Here is a 26,453-nt window from a genome sequence, read left to right on the forward strand (position 1 = left end):
AATAAGAAGCATGGGCAATAAACTAATAAGAAATTGAAGGAAGAAAACAAAGAGACAAAATGTGTCATCATTCTCATGCATGACCAAAAAAAAAAGAAGAGAAAAGCTCTCATGTTGTTCTTGGCCGAATAGGAGAAAGAAAAGTAGGAAAAAGAGCTTTGAGGAAATCGGCTATGGTGGTTTGATAGACTAAGGTGTTTGATGATGTTCCATGAGATGCATGCAAGTTTTAGTAGTTAGCTTGAGTTCTAAATAGCCCATGGTCAAATCTTTACTATGTCATGGAGATGATATTCGGCCAAGGTGGATTGGTGTTGATATCATTTGCATGCTAAAAGTGAAGCTTTGTAATGGTGCATGTGATGGTGGATTGATGATTCTTGAATCTTCTTTTTAGCATTTTTGAGTGAGACATTAAGTTCTTTGTTTAACCATGACAAAAAATTGAAATGGTATGGTGTTGTGATGCATTTGGCCATGGTAGGAAGTAGAAGGGAAAATATGGTTGTTGTTAGATGAAGTAGAGTCTAACAAATGAGCACATATGTGCATTAGTTGCTAGATGGAGAAGAATCGGCTAGCAAGTTGTGTGCTAAGGCCGAATATAATTTTGTATATTAATGAGTAATGCATGTGTTGAATTGATGGAAAGGGAGAGGATGCTTTACTAGTGTATATATGTGTATGGGCCAAGTTTTGAACTTGAAACAAAATGGTGTTTAGTCAATACAAGTGACCATACTTGTAGAATGTATTGAGTGTTGCAATCGGCCTCAACATAGACATGTATGTTCGGCCCACATGAATGAGTACATAAGTTGATGTGTATGTTCGGCCATAGGTAAGAATATTGATGGCTTTATCTTGACTTAGAAAATTCGGCTAAGGGAAATATTAGCTAGTATGTTGAATTCGATTCGTAATTTCGTACATATGTGACTCTAATGTCTAATGTATATATGGGCTAAGTACCTTGAGCTTCTCTTTGATGTTCAATGAATTGTATTAAATTGCTTGATGTGATTAAAAGCGTATGACCATTGTGTATTTGAGCTAAAAGGTGGCCATATGACCTATCAAACTCCTTGTCATATTCGGCCATAGCTAGCAAAATGAGACTTTAATGAGTTAAATTTGTTTGAATAAGCTCAAGAGCAAAGGGGAACTAAATTCGATAAAGGGAAGGAAAAAGTGTCGAATAGCCGTCGAAACCGTTCGACAACATCGAGGTAAGTCTTCGAGTAATGACCCTACTTGAATTATATTGAAATGATTAGTCATACTATGACGGATAGCCGAATGTGCATAGAGACTATGTTATAAAGCCAATTGAAATCATGCTCTTTGTGTGTGGCTATTGAGCCGAAATTGGAAAGGTTTAATAAATGTTTTGTGTTTGAGCCTTAGTAACGAAAATGAAATATGGATGTGTCATGATTATTGATATATGTGTGCATGAGCATTTGAATGATATCCGGTAAGTCCCGAAGGCATTTATGCTAGTGATTTTATCCGGGCTAAGTCCCGAAGGCATTTATGCTAGTGATTTTATCCGGGCTAAGACCCGAAGGCATTGTGCGAGTGATATATCCGGCTAAGACCGAAGGCATTTGTGGGAGTTGATATATTCGGGCTAAGACCCGAAGGCATTTGTGCGAGTTGCTATACCCGGGTTAAGACCCGAAGGCAATTGTGCTTGTGGTTATATCCGGCTAAATTCCGAAGAAACTCGGGTTCGAAGGTGAGCGTGTTGTGCTGTAATAAATTCAATTAATACGCTCGAAAAAACCCAAACGATAAGGTATGTTTGCGTGTGCATCGGAAAAGTCGATTCGTTTTAAATAGTATTCGTTCAATCGACTAACGAACTTTCGGCTTTTAGATAGGTTAATACCTCGTGTATATATGTTGATGAAGTGTGAAGTAAGTATGTTTATGAGAATGTGTATAATAAAGTGATTCATATAGCTATGTGAATGTAATACTTAGTCAAAGCCGATTCATTACTTGAAACTTACTAAGCTTTAAAATGCTTACCCCATTGCTTTGGCTCTATGTTTTATAGATTTTGTTCGTTAGATATCGGATTCGGGATCATCGAAGTCGAAGTCATCCACACTATCAAAGCCCTTTGGGTACTCTTTTAGTTGAACTCTGGATATGGCATGTATAGGACTACCCTTTGTGTTTTTCAAGTACTTTTTGTGATGTATGTGTGTACAGCCATGCGAAAATGGCTCGTAGAAGTGGAGTATGGCATTAGACCATTTGTGTTTATGTATATATATATGGTTTCATGATGTGACTATGGACTGGAATGGAAGTGTTGGGCAAATGATCAGCCATTGGAATGGCTAAATATGATCATATGCGGACCTATGTATGACAAAACTCTAGTTGGTCCATGGTAACCACGAAATAGGTAAAGTTTACCTTGAAAACAGATGCTGACAGCAGCAGTGGTGTGAATTTGAAAAATCACTAAAATTGTAGGAATGGAATTAAATAGTGAATAAATTATATAATCGAACCTTGATGAATCTATTTTCATATGAAAGTAACGAAACAATCATATGAATAGTATATTAAGAGATATTAAAGTTCTCGTGAAACAGGGCCAGAATGGTTTCTGGATCTCCTATTTCGACTTTGAAAATTTACATAAATTATCCAGAGATAATTAGAAGTCATTCCTTATATGTATAGATTCCCCTTTGAGTCTAGTTTCATTAGAAACAAACGGCATGAGTATGAAGCTCTGTACAGGGAGATATCCAAGTCATAATACGTGAAGGTCAGAGTAGTCGAACCCAGAATCAGGGGAGACTTTAACTAATAAACTGTACCAATTGGCCTGACCAAAATTCTAGAATAAATCCACAGATGGATATATGAGTCTAATTTCAGGGAAAATTTACGGAATCAGATTTCGAGTTTTGGAACTCGAGATATGATTTTTAAGGCGACAGTGACGCGGTTAGCCAGCCTGTCTGGAATTTTTTTAATGGACTGTGAAAACAAAGTAAATGAACTAAGTCGGTCAGCACCTCGTGTTCGACTCCGGCAACGGTCTTGGGCACGGGGTGTTACAATACATTTCTAGACTAGGGGGCTTAAAATTGTTAGAAACATGTCCATTTACAGAGCCATTAGCAACAGACTGAGATTTTGATTCACGATGTAACATGAAATCATTATATCCTTTTGAAGAGCAACACAAATTTCTTCCCTTTTTGGAAAGCAACTCTCATTTTTGAAAAATACAGTAGTGTTGTTATGTTATGACCATGAGTATGGGATCAAGTTACTGGGTGATTAATGGGAAAATCAAATTTAACAAAAGGGTCTTTGCCTTGTTTCAATTCTGGGTTTTGCCTATGGTGGAGGAACTCTAAGGGAGTTTCCTACTTTACCTTACATACAGACTGTTTTCCGCATTCTACGCTATCTAAGTTTGCACCAGGAAAAGCTGTCCTTTTCTCTAAACATGGTCATCTTCAATAGAAGCCTTTACAGATGCAGATTGGACAAATTCTCTGGATGATAGGAGGTCTACATCTAGGTATTGCACTTTCGTGGGAGGAAACCTGTTCACTTGGAGGAGAAAAAAATAAGTGTGGTTGCTAGATTAAATGCAGAGGCAGAATATAAAGCCATGGGTTAGGGAGTTTGTGAACTTTTATGGTCACAGAAATTACTGGAGGAACTAAAATTATCAGAAGAAAGCAAATTATCTTTGTATTATGATAATAAAGCTCCCATTAGTATTGCTCAGACTCTGGTTCAACATGATTGAACTAAACACATCGAAATCAATCGATACGTTATCAAAGAAAAGTTGACTATTGGAGCTCTAAAACTAATCCATGTGACATCAGACAGACAGTTAGCTAACATCTTCACTATAGAAATAAACAACAAAAATTTATCATAATTTGGTTTGCAAGTTGGGCATATGTAATTGAAAGTTTTCAAGAGAGCTTTTAATAAAACTGTTATCTATTTATTAACTAAAAACCTGAACTTTAAATAGAGAAAAGAGTTCTAATCTTAATTGGGAAAATAGTTCCCTTATTCTAATAAACTACTAAAGCATAAAAGAAAATAGTTTCCTAACTCTAATAAACTACTAAAAGATAAAATAAAAATATTCCTAAAATATGAATAAAACTTATCTACCTAAATAATATTTATCTACCTAAATAAATTTAAAATATATACATATTTCAACACCCTCCCTCAAGTTGGTGCATATATATCAATCATGCCCAACTTGCTTACAAGAAAATCAAAACTTGTCTTAGAGACTCTTTTGGTGAGTATGTCAGCAATCTGTTGTTTTGAAGGAACAAACGGCATGCACACTTAGCCTTCTTCAATCTTCTCCTTAATAAAGTGTCTATCAATCTCAACATGTTTAGTTCTGTCACGTTGAACTGGGTTGTGAGCAATACTAATGGCAGCTTTGCTATCACAGTACAACTTCATTGGTGAAGTTATTGGTTTCCTCAGCTCTTCCATAATTCTTTTTAACCACATCATTTCACAAATTCCTTGAGCCATTGATTTAAACTCAGCCTCTGCACTACTTCTTGCTACAACACTTTGTTTTTGCTTCGCCAAGTCACGAGGTTTCCCCAAATAAATATACAGTATCCTGATGTAGATCTTCTATCTGTTATTGAGCCTGCCCAATCTGCACCTGTATAAGCTTCAATTCCTCTTTGTTCGGATTTCTTGAAGAATAAGCCTTTCCAGGTGAACTCTTCAAGTATCTTAGAATCAAAACACTGCTTCTTCATGTTCCTCCATTGGGGAGTGCATAATTGACTCACTAAGCTCACTGCAAAAGCTATGCCTGGCCTTGTATGTGACAAGTAATTAATTTACCAACTAATCTTTGGTTCTGCCCTTTATCAACTAATTGACTTTCTTTATTTCTGAATTTTACATTTGGATCAATTGGTGTGTCAGCTGGCGGCACCACTATCCAGCTTTTTAAAAGATCAATCACATATTTTTTGAAAGACCACAAGACCCTTCCTTGATCGAGCACTTCTATTCCAAGAAAGTATTTCAAAAGACCCAAGTCTTTGACCTCAAACTCCATGCTAGATGCTTCTGAGACACCTTATTTCATCCACATCATCCCCTGTAATAATGATATCATCGACATAAACTATAATAACTATAGTCTACCTTTTGTGAATGTCGATAGAACATTGTGTGATCAGCTTGCCCTTGTGAGTAATATTGTTTTTTAACAACTTGAGTGAATCATTCAAACTAAGCTCGAGGAGACTACTTTAGACCATACAAGATTTCTTGAGTTTACATACTCGAGTTCCAAATTTTTCTTCAAAACCTGGAGGAGGATCCATGTAAACTTCTTCTTCAAATTTCCCATTTAGGAAAGCATTCTTCACATCTAGCTGCTGTAAAGACCAATCAAGATTAACAGCAATTGATAAAGAACTCTAACGAAATTTAATTTGGCCACTGGAGCAAATGTTTCAAGATAATCTATCCCGTATGTTTGAGTATACCCTTTAGCCACCAACTAGGCTTTGTATCTATCTAAAGATCCATCTGGTTCGAATTTGGTTGTGAACATTCATTTACAGCCCATTGTTTTTTTCCCTACAGGTAATTCCATTGTTTCCCATGTACCTGTTTTTTCAAGAGGGCGCATCTCCTCTAAAATAGCCTCCTTCCACTCAAGAACCTGTAAAGCATCTTTCACATTTTTGGGTATTTTTACAATATCGAGACACGTAACAAAGGTTGAGAATGTCAAAGACAAGGCTTTATAGGATACAAAGTTAGACATGAGATATTTGACAATATTTCTAACACCTCTTATTTTGGCATTGGAATATCTAAATCAGAAAAAACATTGGCTGGATTACGAACTTTACCTGGACTTTTGACAGGATCTTACGGGTCGGATTATTGGTGATGAATTTGGTGGATTCCACTTTCTTGATTTTGATTTCTTCTTGAGTAAACAATTAACTCCTTTGTTTGTTCTTTATTCTCATGATCAAACTCTACACCTTCATACTCCTTTTCATTAATATTAACATCATTAACTTCTGTGTTAATCATAAATTCACCTTCCCCATTATTAGAATCCCTATGTTGTATATTCTTAGTTTTTTCTTAATCAATTATAGAATCTTCCTTAATATAATTCCCTCCTTGAAGATTAGAATTAAAATAAGATTGTGTTTCAACAAATGTGACATCCATGGTAACAATAATCTTCCTATCAATTGGATCATAACATTTGTAACCCTTTTTATTAGAAGCATAACCAACAAAGGCATATTTTTTTGCTCTAGGATCTAGTTTACCTTAGTTGTGAAGATGAACAAAAACACTACACCCAAAAAATTGGAGGGATAAATCTGTGATCAATTTAGAGTTAGGAAAGTTATCTTTAAAGAGACGAAAAGGAGTTCTATAATTTAGAGTTTTACTGGGCATTCTAATTAATAAGATATGTAGCTGTTAACAAGGCTTGGCCCCAAAGATAACATGGTACCTGACTAGTGAACATCAAGGCTTTAGTTACTTCCAAAATATGTCGGTTTTTTCTTTTTACAATCCCATTTTGTTGTGGTGTATTTGTACAAGAACTTTGGTGGACTATTCCATGTTTGGTTAAGAAAATACCTAATTGGTCGCTAAAAAATTCCCCACCATTGTTAGTCCGAAATACTTCTATTTTCACACCAAATTGTGTTTTCACCATAGTATAAAAGACTGAAACACATTTTTAACTTCAGGCTTATCTTTTAATAAAAACACCCAACAAAGTCGAGTATGATCATCAATAAATGTGACAAACCAACGTTTTCCTGAAAAAGTCGAGACACTTGAAAGTCCCCAAACATCACTATGAATTAACGAAAAAGGTTTAGAGGCTTTATATTTTTAAGGTGGAAAGAATGACCGATGATGCTTAGCCAATTCACAAAATTCACAATGATATGAAGAAGGACTTTTATTTTTAAATAGATTAGGTAACAAATATCTTAAATAGTAAAAATTAGGATGTCCAAGCCTATAATGCCAAATCATAACCTTATAAAAATCAGAAACAGAATTTAAACATAAAGTAGTTGTTGGTTGACTTAGATAGTCGTCTTCAAAAAAGTAAATTCCACCAAATTCTTTAGCATTGCCAATGATCCTCCCCGATGCCATGTCCTGAAACTTACACATAGAGGAGTCAAATATAACATGACAATTTGAGGACTGGGATAATTTACTAACCGATATGAGATTACAAGCTAGATTTGGCACTGGCACATGTAAAACATCATGTAAAACCAAGGAAGATGAAATTTTAACAGTGTCTTTCCCAGTTATTGCCGAGAAAGACCCATCTACTACTTTGATATTTTTGTTTCCTGCGCAAGGTGTGTAAGTTGAAAAAAGAAAAGGACTACTAGTCATGTGATCACTAGCTCTAGAATCAATGATCCATGTGTTTGTTTTACAAGGCTTGACACTGAAAAATAGAAAAATCAGTACCTGATTAGGCAAAAGAGGAAGAAGGATTATTGGATGAGTTAGGAATAGAAGGATTCATCCGAAATTGTGGTGATTGAAAAAACTTGGGTAGATGCTCTAATTGTTCCTTAGTGAATGGAGACCCTTCTAGAGAACTTTGGCCCTCATAATTTCCATTAGTTTTTTGGAAAGCTCTGCTATCTCCTGATTGTGAACCACGACCATTGTCACTCTTTTTTTTCCCATTTGTCGGTTTCCCATAGAGCTTCTAACACGTTTCTTAAGTGTGCCAATATTTTTTGCAGTGATCGCACCAAGGTTTTTTCTTTTTTTCACTATCATCATTATTTTTAATAGTTACAAGAGCAGGATTATCATCATTAGCTTCAAACCCTGGCTTTAACATTACTTTTCTCCTTGTCTCATCTCTTCTAACCTCAGAAAAATCTCACGAAGTTTTGGAAGTGATTTTTTCCCTAGGATCCAAGATCTCACTTCATCAAATTCTTTATTTAAACCAGCCAGAAACAAATAAACTCTTTCATTCTCTTCTTTTTTCATAGCTTTTACACAATCTCCGAGACACTCCCATTCATCATTATAACACTGATCCAGTTCTTGCCAAAGAGACATCATCTTGTTATAATAAAGAGTAACTTCTTTTTCCCCTTGCTTAGCTTTCCAAAGTTTTATTTTTAACTCAAAAATCTGTGAAGCGTTTTCTAAATCTGAATAGGTGTCTTTCACAGAGTCCCAAACATCTTTAGCAGTTTGGAGAAAAAGAAAAGGTTTACCTACGGATGCTTCCATGGAATTAATAAGCCATGCAATTATCATAGAATTTTCTGATCTCCACTTGCTCATCTTTGGATTGCCCACCTGTGGTTGCTCAACTTCTCCATTTAAATGACCCAACTTGCCGCGCCCATCAATTGCTAACTTTACGGATTGCGACCATTTCAGATAATTCTTGCCGTTCAACTTGTGAGATGTCAGTTGAAAAGAAAGGTGAGACGCATCTATCCCTTGAGTCATTGTACTCTCGGTAGTTGTTTCAACGATAGAACTTTCTTCCTCTGTTTGATTATTGGACCTCTTATCTCCAGTGGAGGCTGTTTTAACCATAATACTAGAGATTTAACCTAGCTCAGATGCCATGAAAGTTTTCAAGAGAGCTTTTAATAAAACTGTTATCTCTTTATTAACTAAAAAACTGAACTTTAAATAGAGAAAAGAGTTCTAATCCTAATTGGGAAAATAGTTCCCTTATTCTAATAAACTACTAAAACATAAAAGAAAATAGTTTCCTAACTCTAATAAATTACTAAAAGATAAAATAAAAATATGAATAAAATTTATCTACCTAAATAATATTTATCTACCTAAATAAATTTAAAATATATACATATTTCAACAGTAATATCTATGCACCAACTTGAGGTGGAGTGTTAACTGTTGACAAATTGTATAGCTGTTAACCAATTGTAAAGCAGTTTTTTAGAGATTATTATTTGATAGCAGATAGTTGGGGATTGTAGAATTATTTAGTTGCTTCTTATTCCGTTTTTAACAATTTCAATTCTTTAATAAGTTTAGATGGTGATTTTATTTCTTTCCGTAGTTTTCTTGATTGTGCTTTTATTTCAGTTAACTTATTTCCTTTCTATGACAGGCTTAATAAGACTGATCCTTATTTAAAGGAACCTTAAGCAAAATTTCTAAAAAAAAAAAACCCTAAAGAGATCTAGGTTTCTCTCTATTGGGTTCTAAGATTTTAGTCTCCTTTGGATGGATTGAATTAAATATTCATATAGGTTAGCTCTTTGCAAGTATGAACTACTGAGTTATACATGAAGTTTATGCAACTCAGCTCCTTCCATGCTTTGCTTTGTACTTGATGCAATTTAGTTATTTATTTTCTTTTTCCAAAAAGAATTTTAAGGTTATTCAGACGTAACCTCTCTATAGGCACACACACAAAAGACAAACATATACCGATAGAGAGATATGTATATTTTGCTGACGTTATTCCAGGGAAGTGTTATTCATTTTTACCATAATGCGGCTTAGGCTTTTATAAGTACAAACTACCTGGTTTTTCTTAGTTTGGGAAGTTTATTCAACTCATCCCTACCATGTCTTGCTTTGTATTTAATTCGGTTGCCTAATTTTCTTTGGCTAGAAGAAGAATAATTATAAGAATAGTTGTAACTGTTGCGAAGGATGTGGAAGCATGCCCAATAAATTTAAATATTCTTGTAACTTTTTTATATTGCTCAATATTTTTCTCTTTTGTGTCAAAAAGAGTGAGAAGAAAGAACAATTTACTTGCTTGTCAAGCTAGTGCAGATCATTAAAGGATTATCTGATACATTTATGGAATACGTTTTGATGGATGGGCTATAGCATAAGCATAAGCATAAGCATTGGTTCCCAAGTCTTTCATATTTTCCGTTGCTTGTAATAGAAGTTTTTCTCTCATTAGAATGTCAAAACTTTGAGAGAATAGTTGCAATACAAGAATAGGTATACAATAAAGATGTTTCATCAGCAGAGCATTCTAGATTCTAAATCACGAGCCAATGAGCTTTCTTATTTCCTTTCCCCAGTGGACCATTAGAAGCTAGCTTAGCATTTTTGGTTTTGTAGTTATAGTTGTAATTCAAATGCAGAATGTGCATAAAGAGATATTCATTTGGGAAATTTGTATTAGAGTGAGTGTAAAGTCATTTTTCTACTTTAATGATTTGTGAAGGTATGGAGGAGACCATCTATAGGTCATGCAGATCCACTTGGGGGTGACTTTCCATTAGTCACTAGCGAAGGTCATAATATTCTGGATGTCATCTTTACATCTCCAATAGCCAGCCTTGGTAAGTTAGAGAAATGAGTAGTGTTTTTTATTTTGCAAGCTATATTGGTTTTAATTTCTGTTGCAACCTACAGTTGAAGTTGCTGAAAGCCTTGAAAAAGTTAATGGTGTTGTAGAACATGGAGTCGTCTCCAAATTCCCGTGAGTTCCATATTACCTTTTTGAACTTTTTTGTTATATCGCATGCATAAGAAAGCCAATTTTGATTGACAAAACTAACATATTTAATCCAAATGCAAATAGGTATTTGCCAGATTAGCCTTTCATATGTTTAATCTCTTGTAACTGATATGATGTTACAGATGCAAAGCAATTTGCTTCTGAAAGTGGATTGTCAATTGTTGACAATATTCCAACAAATGCAGTTGGGGGAGTTTAATCAAAACCAATTCAATTGTTTGCTTGCTGCTTAAGAATATAAACTAGCTCTTCTTTGGCGTAACTCTTTCTTACATGTTGGCTGGCTTTTGTCTGATTGTATTAATTATTTTATTTTTTTTGGAAGTGATAGTATTAATTATTTAATAATATAAATGTAGGGACCTTTCTTAAGATACTGAATATTGGATATGGTATAAAGTTGTTATTTTTTAATGAGAGAATCAATATCTCTAGTTGTTGATGAAATATTAATATTGTTATGATACTCACTATTATTGATCCATAATCTAATTGGGCTCAAGTCGGGTTCTAAATAGTTTACACTTCAAGCTCACGTGACACTATGAGTTCGCACATGGGACCGCACGATGTGGGTTTGTATGCCATCACACAAGCAAACCCCCATTATATAAGTACATGTTAGACCTAGAGTAAGGTACGTGTCGACATGTATGGAACCTACCTATAACATCACATTTATGAATAGTAACCATGTCATATAAATACATAGCTTCACCATTTAAAGGACACATCAGAATTGTAACACCCTTCACCCGTATTCAACGTCGGAATAGGATTATGGAGCATTACCGGGCTTACAACACATTTATACATACTTCTCATATACATTTAATCAATTCATACAATCATTATTCAATCTCAATGAATTTGTCCTTACTACGAGCTTACGAGGCCCTAAACATGCTTTGGAAATGGTTCGGGACTATACCGATAACTTAAGAAAACTTTCACGAAACTTTGAATTTTTTTCTCAAAATAGGGGACACACGTCGTATGGCCAGGCCGTGTGTCTCACACAGCCACCAGACACGCCCGTGTCACAGGCCATGTAGACATTAGAAATGGAAGCACATGGTCATGTCCCAGCCCGTGTCTAACCCTGTGTAACTCTTTGACTTGGGTCACATGGCGTGGCTAGCCAGTGTGCCCTAAAAATGGCCACACACACCCGTATGTCAGGCCATGTGCTAAGCCGTGCCAAACCTGTAGGGTATACTGACTTATACCACACAGCCAAGTCACACGCCCGTGTGTGAGGCCGTGTGGAGCATATTGACTTGAGTTCAATCTCAACACTAGGGGACACACTGCTGTATAGCATAACCATGTGTCACACATGGCTGAGACACATGCCCGTGTCTCTACCCGTGTGGACAAAAAATAGGCTATTTACCAAGCCAATTTGCCACCCAAATATGCATATACCTACACAACCAAAATGGCACCAAATCATAGCATAAATGAACATCTAATTTAGCCACAACCAAAGCTAATTCATACCATTTCCAATACTAACAACCAACATGCTTATAACCTCAAGTCTTAATCAAAACATACCAAAATTCATATACTAACTAAACCTTTACCAAACATACATTATTTTTGCACCAATTCACAAACATAATTCATATCTAATATCAACCATTTAACATATACAATATCAAAATCCACTAGCTTCATAATATAATCCATTCACATATCCATTCATGAACTCAAAATATCAACCATATATGCACATAACCAAATCCAACAAATTAAGCCAACACTCATGGCCAGATTTACAACCAAAACATATGTCATTACAAGTTATTACAAATAACCAAAATCACTATCATCCCATAATTAAAATGACTTAAAATACCTATACATTTCATATACTTAAATACGAAAGTTTATAGGTACCAAAAGATAGGTGGATAGTGTGAAGCGATTTCCGAATCTGAGCTAGCTTTGTATTCACTATAAAACACAGGAAAAATAAACAAAGTAAGCTATAAAGCTTAGTAAGCTCGTATGACATAAATTTGATATAATCATAAACACATAATTCAACAATTGATCATAAGTATAAGAATCAACATCAATTAACAAACCTCTCAATTACTAATTCACAAAACTATTTACTTTTTCACCATTTCTTCGATTCAAAGCTAATATGGTTTATGCACATACCTTTACCATCTCGTACTAATCTCATACACATTCTCGTTTTTCATTTACCCGTTGAACCATTCGGAATAGAAGTCGGATACTCAAGGGTCTCACACGATAAGTACCTATACCATGGCCCATAGCCAAATCAAGGTAAGTTATCTCTGAAGTACTGATATCATGGCCCGAAGCCAAATCAACCGATATGCATGGCCTGAAGCCAAATCGGTATATCTCACACCCGAAGTGCTATATCATGGCCTGAAGCCAACTCAACGAATCCCCTAATGACATGTCACTAGCATCCTAAACTATTCTTAAGGTTCAACTGGGATTTCGAATGTCAACTCTTCATCGAATCACTATCGTTCATATCCACAGTCTCGTGTTCACAATTTATGCAATATCAAAGCATATGAAATACATTCTGAATTGAAATTTATCACATACGAACTTACCTCGAATGTGAAAACGACGAATTAAGTCGATTAGTCAATAACTTTAGTTTTCCCCCGATTTAGATCTGAATTCTACTTTTCTAGATCTAAATATATTCAAAATTAACTTATTTAATCATCTATTTATTCAATTCAATCCAAAATATACATTAGGTCTATTTTACACATTTTCCCTTAAACTTTCACATTTCTACAATTTAGTCCTTATTACACAAAATCACAAATTCATGCAAATTTCAAGACACCCATGTTTAGCTGAATTACCATAATATCTCTAGCAGCCATATTTTTCATTTATTTCACAATTTAATCCCTATTTTGCATTTTCACTAAAAGTCACTTCACAGAACTTGTATATCTATCACCAAACATTCACAATTCATCATAAATAATCATAGAACACATATATACATCAATGGAAACTCTCACAAATGTTAACAGTTTTAAAATCGAAGGTACGAGCTAGATAGGTTGAGCTACAACGAACTCAAAAACATAAAAATCACTAAAAATTGGGTCAAAAATCAATTACAATTGAAGTATTCATTAGTCGAACCTTCAAAGCTCATCCATGGCTTCTTTTCTTTCTTAATTTCTGTTGGAAGAAAGATGAATGAAAAATTTTGTCTTTTGTTTTAATAATTTAACCTTTATTTAATGAATTACTATATTAACCTTATATAAAATCATTTAAAACACCTTAAAATATGTCCATTCATGCTATTAATGGTCTAATTGAAACATAAGGACCTTAAACTTAAGGTTCTATAGCTATTAGACACCTTTAACTATTAGAACTCAAGTTTTACGCTTTACGCAATTTAGTCCTTTTTATCAAATTGACCATTCAAACGATAAAATTTCTTAACGAAATTTTCACACAATCACTCAATCATGCTGTAAACATTAAAATAATAATAAAATAAATATTTTGACCTTAAATTTATGGTCTCAAAACCATTGTTTCGAATTGACTAAAAACAGGTTGTTACAGGAACACTCAACAATGTGGTCCTATGAGTGTGGACAAACTTCCAATTTTCAAATTTTTCAGATTACTAAAAAACCAAAATGGCTCACCCCAACGAAAATTTCCCCACTAATTCTCGTTAGGACAAGTAGAAGGTTTTGGCATCGGCAATCAACCCAACGAGATAGACCTTTTGGCTAGTTGGTTTACCAATCGACCAAAAAATTTGGGCAACTCAAGCCATGCAAGTGCTTCCAAATCTTTTGATCTTAACATTCCTTCTGATCTAGGACCATCATTTCCCTCTGATCAATGAGCATCGCCCCAACAGTTATTCTCTTTGCTAGAGCAGCGAAGGTTGATGAAAGAACAGATGGCTTAACAAAGTCCAAGTTCGAACAACAGCAAGCATTTGAACAAGAATTGTTAAGACAAAATGAAGAGTTGATGAGGAAGATGCAGCTTGACAACTTTGATCTTCAAGATAACATCATGCCTGCCTAGGAGGAGGATGTAAGGGCACATGTAAAATCATGGTTGAATGAAATGGATGCTCTGCGTAGAGATGTGCGAGCATTGCATCCTGATACTCAGGATATGGATTGGTTGTTTTGTTCTAACAACCTACTGGCTCCAGAGATAACAGTTGTAAGCTTACCAGCTGAGTTTAAGGTTCCAAAAGAAATGTTTAAAGGAAGAAAAGATCCTCGAGCACATATCATGCGGTATAATGATTATATGAATGTGCCAAGGGCCTTTGATGCCGCAAAATGCAAGGCCTTGTTGACGACCCTTAAGGGAAGTGTAAAAGATTGGTATATGTCTCTCCCTCAAGGCTACATCTAAAGTTTTTCAAAGTTGGGTCAAATGTTCTTGGAAAGATTCTGGGCTCATAGAACAATAATTAGCACTCCTATGAGTTTGATGTCAGTAAAACGGAGGGATGAAGAATCTTTGCAAGATTATGTTGAACATTTTCATGCAACAACGTTAAATACCAAGAATTTGGAGGATCGATGGGCCATTGATGCCTTCATCATATGAGTTCAAAATGAACACATGCAATGTTCATTTTCTAATTATAGTCCACAGAGTTTGGTAGATTAGGACTCATAAGTTCACTAAACCAAAAGAAATTAAGAGAACGATGCGGAATATGTTCCAAAAAGATGACAAGCAATTTAGAAACTGACAGGGAGTTTGCGGTCATTGGGGTCCACCTTTTAAGGCTTAGGCATACAAAGTGGGGGACAATAGAGGGTTTATTCGCAAAATGAATCGTTAAGAGCATTGCAAAGGCCTTAAGCCGAGCAAACAATAAGGTATGTCTCTCATGGAAAATTTGAAACTTATACTCCTCTAAATCCTACACATGCCTATATTTTTAGTTAATTTAAAAGTTTGGGCATCTTGACAAGTCTTCCATGCAGTGCAATGTGTCAAGGTCAAACTCGAGAGATAGATGTAATTTTCACAATAACTGGAGACATAAGATAGAGGATTGTTCTTTTCTAAAAGATGCTATTGAGGAAGCAGTTAGGAATGGTGAGCTAAAAGATTTTGTGGCTTAGGATACAACTTCGTCAGGTTAGAGTTCACGAGGTGCTGATAAGGGTAAGCAAAATGTTAAAGAAGCAATACATGTGATAATTGGTACAAATAAAAAGTGGGTGACCACTAACACAAAGAGAAAGACTCGTCTTAGAAGCGTAATGTCAGTCAGCTTGCCAAAAAGGCTATATCAGCAAGAAAACTGGAAGGTGGATTTCAATGATGAAGATGAAGACTTGGTATGTGATAAAGAAATAAATGATTCGATGGTTATATTAGCAACTATAGTAGGGTTTGAGGTGAAGTGAATCTTGGTTGATAGTGGCAATGCTATAGAGGTGTTAACTTGGGATGCTTACTAGAAAATGGGGTTGAAAGAGAAAGCTTCGAGGAGGGCAAGCCCTCTGTATGGTTTGGCGAACCTTCCAGTTAAGGTGAAGGGATGCATTACTTTACCTGTTACCTTGAGGGATGGTGAGCACACTACATCGGAATATGTTCTGTTCTTTGTGGTAGAAAATCTAATGACCTATAATGCCATTTTTGGTCGTCCCATTATGAGAATGACTAAGATAAGATTGCCACTTTTTGTATAAAGATTAAGTTTTCTATAAAGATAGGGATAGACTTTATGAAGTTTGATCAGCGAATGACTAGACAGTGTCATGTAATCAATCAAGCAAAAGTGCGAATAGGTGCTGTAAGAATAGATTATGCGGCAGACAGGAATGGCTGGTCAAGTTTTGGATTTGGGTAGTTTGGATGTTAGAGGTGAGGAAAGAATTAGGAAGACAGAAGCAGTAGAGGTCACAAGAACTTTACAGTTGTTCTATGATAACACAGATAGGTTTGTAAAGATTTTTTCAGGATTGGCAGAGGAGGAAAATGACTTTTTCAATGTTTAAGAGTGAACTTCGACATTTTTGCATGGTTAGCCATCAATATACATGGTGTGGATCCTTAGGTGATTGTTCATAGATTAAATATATCTCCTGATATCAAGCCAGTTAAACAAAAGAAAAGAAGATTTGTTCCACAGGTCGTGGAAGCCATACGGTAAGAGGTAGGGAAATTGTTTTCAACAGGGTTCATTAGAGAAATGATGTCTCCTGATTTGGTTTCGAAGGTTGCAATGGTGAAGAAGGCCAATGAAAAGTGGAGAATGTGTATTGATTTCACCAACTTTAACAAAGTTTGTCTCAATGATAATTTTCTTTTACCCTCGATTTATAGGTTGGTGGACATCCTCAGGTAATAAATTCATGAGTTTTATGGACGCATTCTCATGTTATAACCCAATTTTCATTGCCCTGGAAATCAGGAAAAACAAACTTTATCACATGATGAGGCTTGTTTTGTTATCGAGTGATGCCCTTTGGGTTGAAGAATGTAGGTGCTGTAACAACCCATTTTATGTGAAATAGGAACAGTGGTTTTGGGACCACAAATTCGATATAAGGTTTAATTTTATTTCATTATATGGTCCGTATTATAATAGGCATGTCGTGTGAAAAATTTGATACAAAAATTTTATTGATTAAGTGTTCAATTACAAGAATGACTAAATCGCATAAAATGCGAAAGTTGAATTCTAATAGCTATAAGGATCAAATAGCTATGGAATTCAACACTAGAGGTCCTTATATGGTAATTAGACCATTATGAAAAATATGTAGATTTTTCTTGGTGACTCATCCATAGAAATATAGAAAAAGGGTAAGGACTAAATTGGAAATAATAAAATACTTAATTAATTAAAAGATGAAAAGAAAATATATCATCTTATTTTCATCATCTTCAACTTAAAAACACATGGAAACCTTAGGTGAGAGACAAGAAACTTTCAAAGCCTAATTAGGTAAGTTTCCTTGTCCCATTTTTAGTAATTTTGATATTTTTGAAACCGAGATAGCTTAATCTTTCTATTTTGAGGGATTAATTTGAAAAGTTATCAAGGTATGAAAAATGGGTCATGGATGTATATGCTGGAAATTAGAAATCTAAGGTATAAAATGAAAGATCATTGATAGGTAAACAACTTTTACAAAGTGATTTTTGATGAAAACATGATTTAGGGACTAAAATGAAAAGTTGTAAAATTTGATGAAAAATACTGAAATTTTATAAATACATGTGCTGTATGGAATGTGATTTATATTTATATACATTACTTGAATACTATAATGAGAAATTTATTACATGCTTGATTTGGTGAAAAAGGGGTAAGTTCTGATTGAATATTGAATTCCGATTATTTTATGTGCTTTCCCGAAAGTCCTGCATTTGTTGTGGACGGCATTTAACTCGGATGAGTAGTCCCATTAACCTTGTTATAGGAAGGATTTAGTTCAGAAGGGTAATCTTGATATAATACCTGATGCGAACTGGCTAGGTGATGTGAGTCGAGTCGTTTTTAGTTGCCCGATTGTCGAGAAAGTATCTTTCGGATTGAATTAAGAGATGAATTTGGCTAATTATATTGTTAAGCAATGGAAATAGGTTTAAAAATGGGCTAAGTATAAGTAAGGTAGGTTCGAATAACAAACAAATATAGATAGGTAATTTGATAAGTAGGAGGAATGGAATTTGAACTCAAACGTCAAGATCGAACCAACACTATTAAGAGTGTGATCCGAGACTTATATTGCTTAAGGTAGATTAGTGTATGAAGGAAAGGAACCTTGACCCGTTACCTAACAAGGTAAGAGCCAAAGTTATAAAGATAGGGTGAACACCGCACCTAGAAGGTGAAAAGCTCAAGAAGAGAATCAGATTGACGCCGCTGACGAGCAGATAAGTCGAAGTGAGACTCAAACGAAATTTGGAGAGGAAGAAACCTCACAAAGAACACTATGTTCATTCAAATTGGCAAAAGTCCCTCAAACAAGCTGATTACAAAAATATTTATAATACTAACTAATGCCTAGCCAAATAGTTACTATAATTCAGCTTAAATGAGCTGATTTAGTGAGCTTGAATGCTTAGGCTGGAAGAATTTATTTTGGAGCAGCCAAAGAGTTTAGAATAAACTTTAAATTCTCCCTTGGGTAGCCGAATAGACACCAGCAACATTGATGACATTTTTGGGCACACAAACATACCATGGTATGAACATTAAGAAGCAATTAGTTATGGAATGTGTAATCACTCCTTTATGGAATGTGTAATCACTTCTTTGTCCATTGCTATTCTTGAACAGCTCCTTGGAGAATAGGAATAGGCTGTCGAATTTAAATGGTGAATAATGCTCTTCTTTAAATGTTGTAACAACCCCTTGTATATAACTGATTCCAGCTGAATAGTCACCTACAAGCATTCATTTAACAAACACATTAAACACATTAAACACACATTAAACACATTAAACACATGTAACAATAAATTATTCCAGCAATTAAATTAACTAAGATAAGCATTTATTCTAGCAACTCAATTAATAACTAAGATGAGTTCAATTAAAAATAAAATTCAGCTTGTAATAAATTGCAAAGGATGCCTATTGAGCTGATCTAGGCATGATCAATGGATTCAAATAATTGCTTTCCCCAAGCTCGATCAACATAGCTTCCGAACACACCTTGGAACCTCTTAGCATGAGACCGAGTTATATGTTCTTGTGGCAGCTCAACTGGTTCGGTAGCAACTTCCCTAGCTAGGGTCGCATTAATGAGCTTGTAATTAAGCTTCATTTTGCACTTAGGCCCCTCGAGCTTAGGCCACTCTCGATGACGTCGAGTTGTGTTGTAACATGATGCGACCAAGTTCGCATCATTCCCTCCCTCTTGAAGATGATTTGTCCTCAAATCAGGCCACTTGAGCGAGAAAAAGTTTTCAAGATCATAAACCCTTTTGTTCATGATCCAACAAAATCATTTCCAAAACTCTGAGAACCACAAATGGTTCAAAAAGAAAACAGGTTATTTTCACGCCCTCCCTCTTTAGGAGGGAACCATCCCAAAGTGTCACCTACTCAAAAATGAAATAGATTAGTGACACTTTGAATTAAAATCTCTAAAGACCTTTTGAAATCTTATTCAAGAATTGAGCATATAAACCAATGCCGGGATCAAAGATAAAATTTTCTCTTACCATTTCTTGCTGACTTACATATTTCTCAACTAGCAACATGGTAGGAAAACAAAACAAACTAAAGTTATAAGCCTGCTCATCATGTTCGTATCCCTTAGGGTATAGCATCGAACAACCTCTAGATTCAAAAATTTGATTTTGACCTTTACTTGGCAATAATTCTAGAAAACATGCTCCGGGTTTGAATATATGATTTTGTTCGTCCATTGTTAAAAGAAGCAAAGGTTTTTCTTTCATCAACAACTCACATATGCTAAACAAAGAAGAAATGAACAAACAACCATTCAAATAGTCAAACCTGTCACATTTCATCTGAAAAGACATGCTTATGCAAGAGAATTTTGCACAAGAATTTATAGGCTCCACAAAACCATCATAATCAAACAAGTCAAGCTTTGCATGTGAATATCCTTTAACATACACGTCCAAAGTTTGCATATGCTGAATCATTCCAACGTCATCAACAGATTTTTCAACACATGGCACATCTAGTAAACAACTCTTCATGCCTCCATTTACAAAAAAATCCACAAACTGAGAATAACAGTTAACCAAAGAAAAATAAAGAGGTCTTTTGAAAGCTATGTCACTAGCAACATTCTCAACAACATGCAACTTTGATTGCCGTAATTCAAAAACATCGATGAGTCCTACCTTTTCATGATGAATCAAGAATTTTATAACCAGCAACATAGAATGAACAAGGAACGATTTTAAGTTATAATCAGAATCTTTAAATTTCGTTTCCTTAGTCAAAGGCCAAACAAAAAATAAACATAAATTATTTGCACAAATTTTAGGATGCTTGATTCCCCACATATCAAATCAAAATAGCAAATTCAGGGTTTGAACACACGAGCTTGGTCACCCGATTCAACATGCAACAAGAGTTTCTTGATTTCCAATGTCCCACTTATGTTAATAAAAAAAGATGTGATCAAGCAATCACTCAAACAATCATAAACCTCAAGTCTCACTCGATCAAACAAGCATCACAATCAGAAATGTTGCACCACCATCACAATCAAATGAACTAGGCATTTTACTTGTCAATGTTTCATCACACAAGCATTAGAGGGAATTTAGGCATGCATATATTCAAATATTCATATACCACAAGTCTCATTCGAACAGCCTTGTACACGCATATGGGTTTCGCACAACAGGTCAAAGAATGCACATTATCACCACAATCAGAAAAATTGGAATGTTTAAATGAACATTCACTATCACGCATAACCAAGTTTCACAGCTACCAATCGAGTGATACTTCACCAACATGCTTATCAACACCACAATTTTCATTAGTGATGCCCTCCTTGCCATCATTTAAAACAAACACATCACCATTAATCAAAGAATGGCAATTGACCATATCATCAATATAATCACAAACATTCGAAGAGGTTGGGGGTGACTGAAACGCTTTATAACACTTACCTTCATTACCTTGTGGCACAAGTGGACTAGGATTACCTTTGCCAACCAACGTGAACCGTCTCTCCTTTGGAAGGTAATGAAGATGGAACTTATTAATCGATCCTTCAGAAACCTGAAAAGAAACAACATGAGAAAAACTACATGTGGGTTAGTGAACACATTCCTCACTTTTTCTTGTTCTCTTAAATCTTTTTTTGTTGTTTTTTCAAGCTCTCTTTCTTTTTCCATAGTTTCTTTTATTTTTGAAAACTCATCGAATCTCGTTTCTTTTCCAACAACACTCATTTCTTGCTTACTCTATTTTTTTTATCTCAATCTCTTTTTCAATTTTCTGTTCTTTTTCACATTCTTTTTCACTCTCAATCTCTTTTTGTTCTCTTTCGATCTTATTTTCCTTTTGCTTTCTTTCATCCTTTTTTTTCTTTTTCACATGCTTTTTCGATTTCATTACAAAAGAAAGACAATAAGAAGAAATCATCAATATGAGAAGCCTTTCGTTGAGAATAGAGGAAATGTCTTCATAGAAAATATGACCATCTCTTCGAGATTGAATCTTCATGGATGAATACATTGATGTATACGCCGAATTGCTTGAATCTTCTCGCTTGCCACCATAATAGGCTCTAAACTCAAAACTTGTTTGATTTCATCTCGAATTCCTTGATGAAGGGGAATCACGATAAGAATCTCTTCTAACAAATTCACTAGAAGTAGGTCTTCGTGATGTTCTTATCTCCATCCCTCGACTTGGATAAATTCACTCTCGTTGGGCTCTTGCTCGCTGGCCCTGCTCTTCGACATGATCCAATCGTTTTTGCAATGGTTCTAGTTTTCTATCAAACAATCGGTCTATCTCTTGCATCACATATTGAAATTCTGGTTTTGAAAACTCTTCTCGAAACATGATTTTATTGCACAAAACCTCACTAGTCACTCAGGAAGAAAGGAATAATTTAGCACTTACACTCCTGTTTGCACTCGATATAAGGTTTTTTCTTCACTTAATTGTGCTCACCACTCATGCCTTTTTCCACTCTTTCTTCTCTCGTGATTTCGTAGGGGTCTATTTTAGACTATATTGCCGTCTAGGGGTTGGCTTCAAATGGGTTACAAGGGAAATAATGTAGAAGGGTATAGGGTAGGCTGAAAGGAAAATAAAATTCAGGTTTAGGGTGTGGCGTTTAGGGTGGTAAATGAAAATGAAAAAAAAAGGTAATTTGCTGATCGGGATAGTAAGACAATGAACACAAAGACTTTCAACACAATTTTTTTACTTCGAATTTTTTTCAATTACAACGAAATGAATATAGTAGAGAACTTTTGATACAAAATAATTTTTTTAAAACTTTTTTTGCTTTTTTTCACGAACCTACTTCGAGATTGCTACGAACGTCAGTATTTCTCATTTTAGTAGCTCTGATACCAAATGATACAAACTAGCTCAATGATGTGAGTCGAGTCGTTCTTAGTTGCCCGATCGTCGATGAGAAAGTATCGTTCGTATTGAATCAAGAGATGAATTTGGCTAAGAAAGTATCGTTCGTATTGAATCAAGAGATGAATTTGGCTAAGTATATTGTTAAGCAAAAAATAGGTTTAAAAATGGGTTAAGTATAAGTAAGGTAGGTTCGACTAACAAATAAATATAGATAGGTAATTTGATAAGTAGGTGGAATGGAATTTGAACTCAAGCGTCAAGATCGAACCAGTACTTTAAGAGTGTGAACCGGGACTTATATTACTTAATGTAGATTGGTGTATGAAGGAAAAGAACCTTGACCCATTATCTAACAAGGTAAGAACCAAAGTTATAAGGATAGGGTGAACGCCACACCTAGAGGGTGATAAGTTCATGAAAAGAATCATATTGATCCACTAACGAGCAGATAAGTCAAAGTGAGACTCGAACGAAATTTAGAAACTAAGAAACCTCACAAAGAACATTATGTTCATTCAAATTGGCAAAAGTCTCTCAAACAAGCTGATTACAAAAATATTTATAATGCTAACTAATGCCTAGCTGAATAGTCACTATAATTCAGCTTAAATGAGCTGATTTAATGAGCTTGAATACTTAGGCTGGAAGAATTCGTTCTAGAGTAGCCAAAGAGTTTAGAATAAGCTTTAAATTCTCCATTAGGCAGCTGAATAGACACAAGCAACATTGATGACATTTTTGGGCACACAAACAGACCATGATATGAACATTAAGAGGCAATCGATTATGGAATGCGTAATCACTCCTTTGTCCATTGCTATTCTTGAACAGCTCCTTGGAGAAGAGGAATAGGCTACCGAATTTAAATGGTGAATAATGCTCTTCTTTAAATGTTGTAATAGCCCATTGTATATAACTGATTCCAACTAAATAACCGCATTTAACACTTCGTAACCTCCTTTTGTTTGTAACCGGTTCCAGATAAATAGTCACCTACAAGCATTCATTTAACAAACACATGAAAACAAATTAAACACTCATTAAACACATGTAAATTAACTAAGATAAGCATTTATTCTAGCAACTCAATTAATAACTAAGATGAGTTCAATTAAAACTAAAATTCAGCTTGTAATAAATTGTAAAGGATGCCTATTGAGCTGATCTAGGCATGATCAATGGATTCAAATAATTGCTTTCCCCAAGCTCGATCAACATATCTTGGTAACGCACCTTGGAACCTCTTAGCACGAGACCAAGTTATAGGTCGTTGTGGCAGCTCAACTGGTTCAATAGCAACTTCCCTAGCTAGGGTCGCATTAATGAGCTTGTAATTAAGCTTCATTTTGCACTTAGGCCCCTCGAGCTTAGGCCACTCTCAATGACGTCGAGTTGTGTTGTAACATGATGCGACCAGGTTTGCATCAATACCTCTTGAGTATACATTACGATTAGGGTTTAACCTGGACTGGTAATCCTAATTGAGCTTTCTGAGCATACATTATATAAAGGATTTAGCCTGGACTGGTAATTCTGTTATACGATATGTAGCTCGAAAATGTGTTCCTTGATTAAGTGCCCTAATAGGTACCTTTGAATAAGAATTGGAGGATTTTTGAATCATACACCTCGAGGGTACTACTTGAGCATCCATCGAAATTTCAATGATTCAATGAACATAGAACTCTTAACATGGCATGAGAATTATGGGATGAAATGATAATGTCTTGAAAGTGTATTGCATGATGAGCTCATCTATTCTTACTTGATGTATATGTAAACTTTGTGACTAACATGTTTGATTGGATGCATGTGTTTAGGAAATTTAGCCTAATAGATGAAAAACTTGTTATTGTATGCTTAGATTTAATAAACGGGATTTGTAAGTTTAGTTTCCGTTATACAAACTTAATAAGCATGTAATGCTTACTCCATTTTATTTTTCCTCTGTTTTATAGAGCTTGGAAGTTCGCGAGGGTTGGAGATCACTGGAGCATCGTCACACTATCAACTAGTTATTTTGGGTATACTTAGTAAAATCATTTTGGTATAATGGCATGTATAGGAAAACTTGACCAATAGTGGCTTGAAATGTTATTTTGTAACCTAGCCATTGGAATGGCTAGTGATGGTTCATTTTGGTATGACTAAGTAGATTATTATGATATATATATATACACACATGTGTTATGTTAAGGATATGTGCTTCAATGTTGTGAATGCCTAAGTTAAACTAAGGTAAAGTTGTGATAATGCATGCTTGTAGTGATATGCCTTATGAATAATGTAATTTGCTTAAGTTGAATGCTTGGATTGGTTGGTATTGGATGTGTGTTTCAAGTGCAGGTCATGGGTGAAATTTTGCGTGAGAAATGAAGCTAGAAATGGTTTCATTTTGTCCACACAGGTAGACTCACGGGCGTGTGTCTAGACCATGTGTGACAGACGGCCTGGTAACATGGGCCTGTGGTTAGGCCATGTGTCCTCTGCACCTTAATTTTGAGAAACAGAATGCTCAGAATTTAGCATACGGGCATGTGTGTCAGCCGTGTGTGCAACACGGCCTAGAACATAAGCGTGTGTCTTGGCCGTGTGAAACCTTCACTTAATTTTGAATTGAATTAATTAACCACACGGTCTAGCACACGAGAGTGTGGCATGGCCGTCTGTGCAAGTCAGAGAGTTACACGAGGTCAAACACGGCCTCCAGCATGGGCGTGTCCCGGGGTCACACGGGCGTGGCCCTTGGACCACACGAGCATGTGAACCCTGCATCTTGGAAAAAATTTGAAAAGTCACGAAAAATTCTTAAAGTTCTCGATTAAGTCCCGACTCGATTCTAATGCTCGTATTAGGCCTTGAGGGCCAAATCAAGGGACATTATGAATGATCTTGGTAAATGAATAGTAATTTACATATTTTATTTGTAAATGTTTCTGAATGTTCTGGTAATGCTCAGAAATCCTATTCCGACAACAGATACGAGTTAAGGGTGTTACAAGCGCGACTTTCTAAAGATTGGTTAACAAGATATTCAGAGAGCAAACCAAATGCAGTGTTGAGGTTTATGTTGATGACATGTTGGTACAAAGCTCCACTCTGAAGGAACATATTCATGATTTAATGATGCTTTTGCTATCTTGTGAGCTCATAGCATGAAGTTGAATTCAGAGAAATGTGTTTTCAATGTAAGAGCAGGAAAATTTCTAGGCTTCTTGGTTTAAGAGAGAGGGATAAAAGCGAACCTAAAAAAGATTTGAGCCATTTTAGATATGCCTCCCTTGAGGACCATCAAGGATATTTAGCGCCTAATTAGGAGGATGGTTGCGCTCAAAGGTTCATCTCCAGGATGGTAGATAAATGCTTACCCTTCGTCAAAGTGTTGAGAACTTCTTTTGGTTGGACAAAGAGTGCAAGCTACTTTCAAAAAGTTCAAGTCATATCTTACATTCCTACCACTTCTGATGTCGCCTCATGTGGGGGAAACTTTTTACCTATATTTGGCGAGCTAAAATGAAACGGTAGCACCGTTTTGATCAAAGCAGAGGGAGTTCGCCAATTCCTAGTATATTATGTTAACAAGGTGCTACAGAATGGAGAACAAAGGTATTCAATACAAAAACTTATTTTCTCTTTAATTGTGGTAGCTCGCAAGTTGTGTCCTTATTTTCAGACTTATCTTGTGACTATCATGATAAATTAGCCTATTAAAGTGTAACACCCCTTAACCGTATCCAACGTCAGAACAGGGTTCGAGGCATTACTAGACTTACATCAAAA

General features: G+C 35.4%; 1 protein-coding gene across 2 annotated transcripts in view; it reads left to right on the forward strand.

The window, feature by feature from the left end:
- Nucleotides 1-24,758, forward strand: part of LOC107929815 (probable ribose-5-phosphate isomerase 4, chloroplastic) — a 41,352-nt gene extending 16,594 nt beyond the window's left edge. Inside the window, exons 7-9 of one of the 2 annotated variants that reach the window (XM_041115800.1) lie at nucleotides 10,277-10,394; nucleotides 10,468-10,534; nucleotides 24,632-24,758. In XM_041115800.1, the coding sequence (XP_040971734.1) occupies nucleotides 10,277-10,394; nucleotides 10,468-10,534; nucleotides 24,632-24,707 (261 nt within the window). In that variant the 3' untranslated portion in view covers nucleotides 24,708-24,758. Of the gene's footprint in view, nucleotides 1-10,276; nucleotides 10,395-10,467; nucleotides 10,535-10,695; nucleotides 10,988-24,631 lie in introns of those variants that run through there. The other variant, XM_041115801.1, reaches the window with a different exon arrangement.
- The last annotated feature ends 1,695 nt before the right edge of the window (nucleotides 24,759-26,453 follow it).

Source organism: Gossypium hirsutum, chromosome A06 (genome assembly GCF_007990345.1).
Source record: "Gossypium hirsutum isolate 1008001.06 chromosome A06, Gossypium_hirsutum_v2.1, whole genome shotgun sequence".
Taxonomy (NCBI): domain Eukaryota; kingdom Viridiplantae; phylum Streptophyta; class Magnoliopsida; order Malvales; family Malvaceae; genus Gossypium; species Gossypium hirsutum.